Genomic DNA, 9,060 nt, shown 5'->3' with positions numbered 1-9,060 from the left:
TTGCTATTCACCATTTCATGGCTCGTAACCACACAAAACATGTGCATGTAAGTGCGACGATTGCAATATCGACCATAAGAGCACAGTTTCTGAGTGTTTTATGAGCTTCTTAATTGTCAACCTGCACATGCTTAGACATGAAACAGATTGCCTTACAAATGTTCTCAGATAGAAACAAGTGACCCATAAATTTCACTCTTCTATTCGGTCTTTTTTAATAGTTGTACAGTATATTGTCCAGTAATTTACTTCAGAGTTAAAAATTTGTTCATTTTTTTTAACTGTCCTTATTATACAGTGTTGACATCACCCCTCTGTGGCAACCATTCTTTAGCTGGAAAGGGCAAGCAAAAGAAAATAAAGCAGCAGTCAGTGCAGCTGCATTCATTTTTCCATGTGGTGTTGCAATTTTCCATGGAGTGGCAGTGTAAAGAAAAAGCAGATATGTGAGTCAAGTTCCATGCATGTCAGGGGGGGGATCTAGCAGAGGATACCTACTTACCATCAGACCACTCTGGCAGAGATTAGGGTGCCATCGCGAAGAAGTCATGGAAGGTGAAGATGGGCAGGAGCTGCAGGGATAGATATAGATGAGGCAGAGGAACAAGAGGATCTGGGAAAAAAATTAAAAATTGGAAGGGTCACAGAGGGGTGGATGAAAAGAAACCAAGATGGGAAGCAAAAGAACCACTGGCTTGACCTAGGAAGGAGGGGGGGAGGAGCCAGAGATCCAATTAAAAACACATTTGGTCAGTCAGAATGAACATTGACACAGATTCTCCTGCCTCTTCAGACCAAGCTCAGTCCCTAAGCCGCACCCAGAAAAGTACGCCAGCTACACAGTGTAAGTTGTGCTAGATGCCATATGTGGTTATGATAATGCATAAAACCAAAGACCACGTTACACAGTTGGCGCTCAACCTAAGTATGGCACAACAGCAGCCCAGGGGGTAAGCTAGTAATTTACCAGATCCCAGGGTGAAATAGATTTATTTACATTAAAATGATGTATACCCTGTATACCTTGTCCAAAATGGCGCCTATGCTTGTTGCTAGGCAGAGAGTACAAAAGTAAAGATGGCGGCAGACAAGTGGCAAACTGAGAAGTGGAGGTCTAATCAGTTGTGATTACTTGGGGGAAGGGTGTGGCAAGGTTCAGACCATAGCATGGTCAGAATATATGAAGAAAGGGTTACGTGCTGGAGGCTGAGAATATCAGTGTTTAGCTTGTTACCTTTTGACTCCTAACACTACAGAAGAACTATTTTGCTTATACAAACACAGAGGCTTCTTTGAACTCAAAATTATTTTTGATCACCTCTATTATGCTTTCTGTGGAGAGATGTATTATTTTTAGAAACAGAGCAGAAAAGGGCAGAATGCGACAGTTTGGGGTTCAGTAGAAGAAGAATGAGTTACAGAATATCTCAAGATTTTTTTAAAGATAACTGTAGTACATAAAGCATTTGATGAAAGGTATTGATATTGTTGCATTTCAGGACAAAGTGGCCTCATAATTTCAGTCATCTCATCATTAAAGCATACTGATCAAAGCACACTAGGTTGGCTTAAATTTGCTCAAAAAGGAAACACTTCACAATATAAATATTTTACAATATCAGCCACTTGAAATCTTCATGTTAGGCCATATCACAGTACTTACCACACAGAACTTCAACCCTATGAATGTTATTGTTATCAACCTAAACAGTACTGATGCAGCGGCACCAATTCGCTAAAGTCAACAATGAAATCATTAACACAGGTTAAAACTGTTTTTTCTCTTATTGAAATAGAAATAAAACATGTTGACGCTTCTCACAAAGTCTCACACTGAAAAGTTAAAAACAAAAATTAGCTGCGGTCAGATTCAAGAGGGATTTGTAAAGTGCATCATCAAAAATATCTGACTCTCCCAAAAGATCTATTCCCATGAGCATCATGAGCAACGAACACTAGAACCAGAATGCATAAACAAGTGCATCACAGATTGCAAGTATCACCATCTCGATAACAATTACATTGTGGAAATACATGAAGAATGTGTGTTTTAGTCAAAAAAGATGAGAAGATTAAAGAAGATGTTTTTTGGATTTTTTTCCACAGTTTTATAAGCGTAGAAGTAAACTTATGTCGCTTGAAATTGTTTTACAAATAACGTAAAAATAAAAGCAAATGTAACTAAAATTGCAAACTCTTATGTAACATCACAGAATGTGTATAAAGTAACATGTGTAAGGGGTGCATAATCAGATGTAGTTTCAGCCTATTTTTCCCATATATTCTATGATCAGAGCAAACTCACCTATAAGTAAAATTATTTCACTGCAATAAAGAACAATATATATATATATATATATATCAAAGCCTGTCAGATCAACATAATAAAATATTCCAAGGAAACATAAAATTGGTGCACATGAGACCTGATTACACAAACTGGTATATGAGGTTAGATGGCACTAGTCATTGACGTGTTTAATGGTAGAATATGCTGACATCCATACAGGTGCAATGAATAACATTTTCTAATAGTAGTAGAGTGGAATTTCTTTTTCTTTTACTTTATTTGTGATTATTGCCACCTTCACAATGACCAAGCACTGTACTTTCCTGAGCAGGACAAGGACATACAGTATTTGCTATACCATACATACTTGTGTACATAGTCTTTAGCTACAGAACATACCTGAACCTGATCACTTAATTTCCAGTTACTTTTTCTTTTGGTATTGTTAGAGAGGGGGTGTTGCTTCTTGGACAGGAAACAGGAAGTGTTATCTCAGAATAGACTGGATAGGAACAATAGTTCACTAAAAATGAGCTATTGTCTGCACCAGGATTAGTAGCAAAACGGACTAAAAGCTCTGTACAGACAAATACAGGCTTCAAACTGAAATCCCAATACCACGTTTTTTATTTTAAAGAGAGTTTTAATTGAAGGGTTGTATTTGAAGGAACAAAAAACAAATAAATGTGATCATATGTTTCTCCCAAAATGTGCTATAGGCGAAGTAAAACATTTAGCTATTAATAATATGTGCATCCATAAAGAGCAATCAAGTGAATCATTTTGAGCTTTTTTTCCCCACAAAAACCAAACAAACAAAAAAAGTTTCTAACTTATACCAATACCCAAATCAAACAGAACGGCACATATGTCTAGCAAAACAGTTTAGAATGTAAAAAGTGTCAAAATTCTTAGAATGTAAATATCTTTAAAGTATGTTTAACTTATAATCTGGGTCTTTTCTTTTTTTATCTTTACAGCTTGTTCACCTTCAAAATAAAACGCTCCATGGTGTATATGTGCGTCTAAATAAGACACAGAAATAATATAAGGAGATAAAATTTATAAACTGATTTAAACATGAAGAAAAATCAGATTTGATATCACTAAATGAAAACACGCGCGAAACCCCGCAACAAAAACACATCTCCAGCCTCTCCAAAAAAACAACAACAACAACAACAAAAAAAATCATTGCGCAGTTAAGAAAATTAAATTCGTTGAGTAGACTGCAATTTCCTTTTTGTATTGAGAAGAGTTTATCTTACCACGTTACAGTTACCTTTGATTTTACCTCTATCAAATCACTTCCACATCTAGTCTAGAATATAGACTCTGCATGTATGTACATATAGATTATGCAGACTCATCGGTAGGTCTGGCTTGCACAAGAATGCAAACTTGCAAATATGGCGAATAGCACTGGATGTGTTTAAAGGGGAAGAACAAGGTTTGGCATCATGCATTGATTGGGTTTAACCACACACTCCTGATCAAAGAGAATATAGACACTTTAATAAAATATAGGATAATTAATTATACAGTGAGCTTATGTACAGTTGAACTGTATGCTAATTAAACGTTTGAATAGTAACACGACCACTGGTTTATACTCACACTCTTACTCTGCACAGAAATGTGAAATATACATATAATACACAGTGTGTAATAAAAAAAAATGGGGCAATAAGTGAAACATAATCAAGGGCAGGAAAAAAACTAGTGAGCCTTGCGGTATTTTAATTACAGCTCATGCTCCAGGCCCGTCACGCAGGGTTGTTAAACCTCAACATTTAACTTGAGGGGGGCGAAAAAAAATTAGATATTTATTTTATCTTGCGACGTACATAAGTCATGAATAATATTTCTATTCATCCAGACATACATTAGACTAGTTTACATTCAAGAAAGACCCCTACAGTCAGGGCTACATTCAGCAAGACACTTCCTTTTACTTAAAAGATTCAAAGTTCAGAATAGACTAATCAACACGCAGATTTCCATTAAATCCTTAGTCATTTTTTCCCCACTTAAAGATAGATATCTTCAATACTTATGCAACACAACGAAAACTAGAAATACACATAACGGTTCCTATAATCCACTTTTGGGAGATGTATGGGCTTTAAACCAAACCCAACCGAACAGACCTCACGACAACAAATAAAGCTTGCCACATTTCCATTGAATACTCAATAGGATAACTGAGGACGTCACGCAAAATATGTAATACAACATTTACGAGTACAGAGAACAACAGCTGTAGGTTTGAGCTACCACATGAAAAAATAGGCCCAACATATTAAGCCGCCTGTGTGTGTCCCAACAACACCTCAGAGAGACGGGATGTTATTGCATTGCTTTGGTGGGAAAGAGTCCACGCCGCTGTGGCATGTGTACCATCCATTAACAATACTTTTCTGAAAGGAAGAAGCAGGGGAGAAAGTCCTTGAGCTCTGGGCAAAAGCGTGACCTGTCTGGCTGCAGGGGTACTGGGAGGACTGAGGCCTGTAGCTGCCTCTCTGTAACAACAAAGGGTCCAAGAGGGGCTGTGACCTGTGTGTTGAGTAGTCCAAACTGCTGTCAAATGTGTGATGGAAACGTGACCTCGGGGTCGGCTCGTCTCGACTCTCTGGGGACAAGGGGACATCTTGAGATGAGGTGGGTGGATGAGTGGGGCTGATCTGGGTTCCATCCGAGACTCGGCTTGACCTGCCCTCCGCAATGTGACCCCCACCACCAGGACGCGCGTCGCCGTCTTTGGCGACTTGGGTCTTGTTGCAGTGGAGTTTCATATGTTTTCGCAGGGAGCTTGGGTGGGTGTAACACTTGTCGCAGCCCCTGACCTTGCACATGTAGGGTTTATCACTGGAGTGCACATGTGAATGCTTCTTTCTGTCGCTGCTGTTCGCAAACCTCCGGTTGCAGCCCTCGAACTCACATTTAAAAGGTTTTTCACCTAAACGTGCAAAGAGAAAAGTGTCGGCGAGTTACGAAAAGGTTTGCAGGTCTCCGCATGTTCTGCCTGACCATGTAAACTAATGTTTATGTGGGCTGGGTCAGTGGGTGGGCCATGTCATATGAAATGGGAATCTAAAAGTTTTTTTTTTTTAAGTGCACAGCCATGTTTCGCCCAACACTGTGAAATTACTTTTAATCACTCGCTCAGCAAAACACAGAGTCGCCCATAGGCATCGGTTAGAATTCTTTAAGAATGTGACACTTAAAAGGTAAATTTCTAACAATTTACAAATAATAGTTGCTGAAACTTTGGTGCGGTGCTAATTGCAACAAATGAGGCAGTGTATCTGCAGACTAAATCAAAAAGGCTCCAGGGCCTAGTTAAACATGCATTAGATTAACCTGCGGCCGCAGTTGATTTGTTTAAATTCAGTTACCATGCTTAGAGTGAATTATGGCCATCAGGATACTAATTGTTCTTCTAGCACAAAGCTGCCTATAGCTGCTAGCCCTCGTCCTCCTGCCGGACTGAAGGGGGAAAAAAGAAAAGAAAAGAGTCTGAATCGTAATCCTTGCGTGTGCATATTTATCTAAATTTAAAAACAGAATTAAAAAGAAAAAGCTAATATCTCAATATATATTTTTACATAAATTGATAAGCTGAACAGAGTGTGCAGTTGTGTAATAGCTTAAATGCCATTAAGCCTCTCTGTTCTGCCTCTGTCTCTTTGCTTTCATTAGTAAAATAATTTACAGCACAAGAAAAAGGGCTGCTTAATAAACGCCTTTCGGTCCAGCTTCTCTTATTTCTAAAGAGGCTATTCAGTACAATTTGGCTGTATTTCATTGTAATTAAATCTTGTTCCGCAAATTTTGAAATATTTTATATACAACACAAGCAGAAATATTATATATATATATATATTTGATTCTGTGCTTATGTTAGTTGTGCAGAAAAAAGGGCAAAAGTTAGTCTGTAGAGTGACGTGAGTTTTCTTTTTATAAAAGGTTCACACTGCCTCAAGTAAGATGTCTATTAGAGTCAACAGGGCATAAGGAAATCATTCAAATATAACTCATTTTGTTTACACTGAATGAGGTCATCTCTGTACTTACCAACTACTGCTACATCACAGTGTGATGTGCTCTGTTAGTGTTCCTGAGTACAGGAGATGAGTCCCTGGGAGGCAGAGGCAGCGTAACGGCTACGTCACGACTCTCCGGTGTCCCGGGATTTATTTAATAATTTCACTGAATGAAGTGGGAGAGGCACCCAAACCACTAGGCCTGCTGCCTATACTACACATAGTTTGCAACTGTCTTACTACTTCTCTGTCAGGCAGTAACGGAGAAGGCGACAAGTGTCACAAAAAGCTTTGCGTAACATTTCAATAACACTTTACATTGTGCTGTGCAGATATAATAATAATAATAATAATAATAATAATAACAATAATAATAATAATAATAATAATAGTAGTAGTAATAATAACAATAATAATAATAATAAATGTTTTTAAGAAAAAAAACGGAATATTGAAAACATAAAAAATATGTTCACATTGGTAAAAAATGAAAACTACTAAAACGTTAGTAATATTATTATTATTATCATTATCACTATTTGTGTTGTTGTCTTATCATTAACTGACCTGTGTGAGTCCTCTTGTGGATCTTTAGATTTTCTGATCTTGCAAAAACTTTCTCACAGCCGTGAAATGGGCAGGGAAATGGCTTTTCCCCTGTGTGGACTCTGACGTGGTTCACCAGCTTGTATTTGGCTTTGAAAGGCTTCCTGTCTCTCACACAATTCTCCCAGTGACACACATATTCAGAGTGCTCAGGTCCTCCGACATGCTCCACTGTCACATGGGTGACAAGTTCATACATGGTCCCGAAGGCTCTGGAGCAAGGCAGCTTTCCAGCCCCCTCTTGGCCGTCACTCCACTTGCACACCAGCTCATGCTTTACTGTTTGTTTTGAGCACCTGAGGAAAGCGTCTCCTCCTCCACGCTGAATTGCCATGTTCAGGGGTTTGTACAGACCCAGGAACTGAGTGACAAGTTGCTGGCTGTTTCCCTTGGGGCTGATAGTTTGGCCGTAAGGGTGAGTCCGGGTGAGGAGGTCGCCAGGCAGACCCAGCATCATCTGGCTGCCGAGATCTCGAGATGCGTCGGAGGAAGCATGGGCCTGCTCCTGATAACTTGTGAAAAAAGTATGGTTTCTGTTGTCTCTGTAGCCATGAAAGTCACGATAGCGTCCAATCCCTCCATGTTGGTTAGGTCTTGATGCCAGTTGATCAGTGACGGGTGGCATGCCGGCTCCAGAAAGATTGGCTCCAATGATAATGCCCCTAGGGCTGTGCTCTAACCGGTGACTGGGGTATCCAGAGTCTGAAAAATTGGGAACCGAATGGTCAACATATGCACTGGACCTCGTCTCTGGGTAGTCTCGCAAATTGTGCGAGGGGCAGAGTTTTAAGGAACTGCCAGTGGGGTGTCCCATGTGCTCTCCTGCCAAAGGTGGCAGCACCACGCTGGGTTCAGTATTGCTCTCCCCGGGGTTGACGCAAGAGAGAGGGCAGCCACTAAACCTCGAAAGGCTTGTCATGTTTTGTTGTGAGTTTGGCTATGAGTTTGCAAAATCAACCAATTCAGCACTCAGGATGCACCTAGAAATTCTGTTTCCATTTTCCTTGTTGTATATCATCTGCATGTGAAATTCTTGGCCGTGAACTTCGCAGAAGTAGGAACCAGACTCAATTTCGTTAAAGTTGGTGTGAGTCCCATGCCGTTCACTTTGCCCTCTTGATTTGTGGCAATAACCGTGGTAGTAAAAATGCTTCGAAACAGGCCATGGTGCAATATAAAAGCACAGCAGGCCAACCTGCTTTTAAAAAGGGAGCTTTGGGATTGGTTGGAATGCGCTGTGATTGACAGGCGCTGGGTTTGTTTTAAAAGGGACACGCAGGCGTTCACTGCACGACTCCGTTTTCAAATATCGCAGAGAAAATGCTTTGAAATGTGCCGCGATACTCCCAAATATTGCAGCCTCTTTAACTTCAGGCGACGTCTTATAATTCCCCTTCTCTAAATCTCTGCGTAGGAAAAACGCACAGGTTAATGCATAATACTAATCTTCTAGTAGAAATCGAGTGATTAAAAACCGACGTGAGCAAAAACACAACACAATCAGTTCCCAGCCTTCATGCCTTTTATTTCAGCAAATGTCCTGCTCCTGCCTGGCAAGTATAATAGAGAGACTGGTCCTTGCGTGTCCAGGCCAATTATTGTCAAGACTTTCATTTTGAGTAGAGCACCTCGTTTGAAAATAGTCAGAGTTACAGAATATTATTCCTCACAAATGCACCAGATGTTTGATTCAAACAAACAAACAAACAAACAAACAAAAACATAATTGCTTCGGCACTCATTAACCTATATGAGCACCACGTTTAGATCCACATTTTTTCTAATAGTAATAGAAGGCTACTGTTCTCTCTCCGGGGTAAGATCATTGTGGTACATTTTTATTTTAGAGTACATTTCCGTACGGACGCAGTAATCTATTGGGCTCGTGTAGTATGGAAAATACAACTTTGATAAAGCAACAAGTAGTCCTACGAGGCACGATAATCATCTTGTTGGAAATAAAAGTTGTTTCAAACATACATTTCTAGTAGTGTCACTGGGGAGTACAGCAGAACAAGATGTACTATTTTATCCATGTGCTTATTGTAAATCACGCCTGTATATAACGCTGTTCTTATTAAGCCTAAATAAATTAATAATTTTCAAAAGTGCATCACG

The 9,060-nt window shown here is 39.5% G+C and overlaps 1 protein-coding gene across 1 annotated transcript; it reads right to left on the bottom strand.

Annotated features, from left to right (window-relative positions):
• Nucleotides 1–2,686: 2,686 nt before the first annotated feature.
• On the bottom strand, nt 2,687–8,072 carry zic6 (zic family member 6). The gene is made up of 2 exons (XM_005722969.1): nt 6,904–8,072; nt 2,687–5,249 (listed from the first exon to the last, which is right to left on the bottom strand). Exons 1-2 carry the CDS (start codon nt 7,859–7,861, stop codon nt 4,624–4,626), a joined length of 1,584 nt encoding a protein of 527 aa, XP_005723026.1. The 5' UTR covers nt 7,862–8,072; the 3' UTR covers nt 2,687–4,623.
• Between the last annotated feature and the right edge of the window lie 988 nt (nt 8,073–9,060).

This window comes from Pundamilia nyererei, unplaced genomic scaffold, assembly GCF_000239375.1.
Source record: "Pundamilia nyererei isolate P.nyererei 1_Seehausen unplaced genomic scaffold, PunNye1.0 scaffold00008, whole genome shotgun sequence".
Classification (NCBI taxonomy): Eukaryota; Metazoa; Chordata; class Actinopteri; order Cichliformes; family Cichlidae; genus Pundamilia; species Pundamilia nyererei.
The sequence above is the reverse complement of the archived record's forward strand: the minus strand, read 5'-3'. Positions and strand labels throughout refer to the sequence as shown.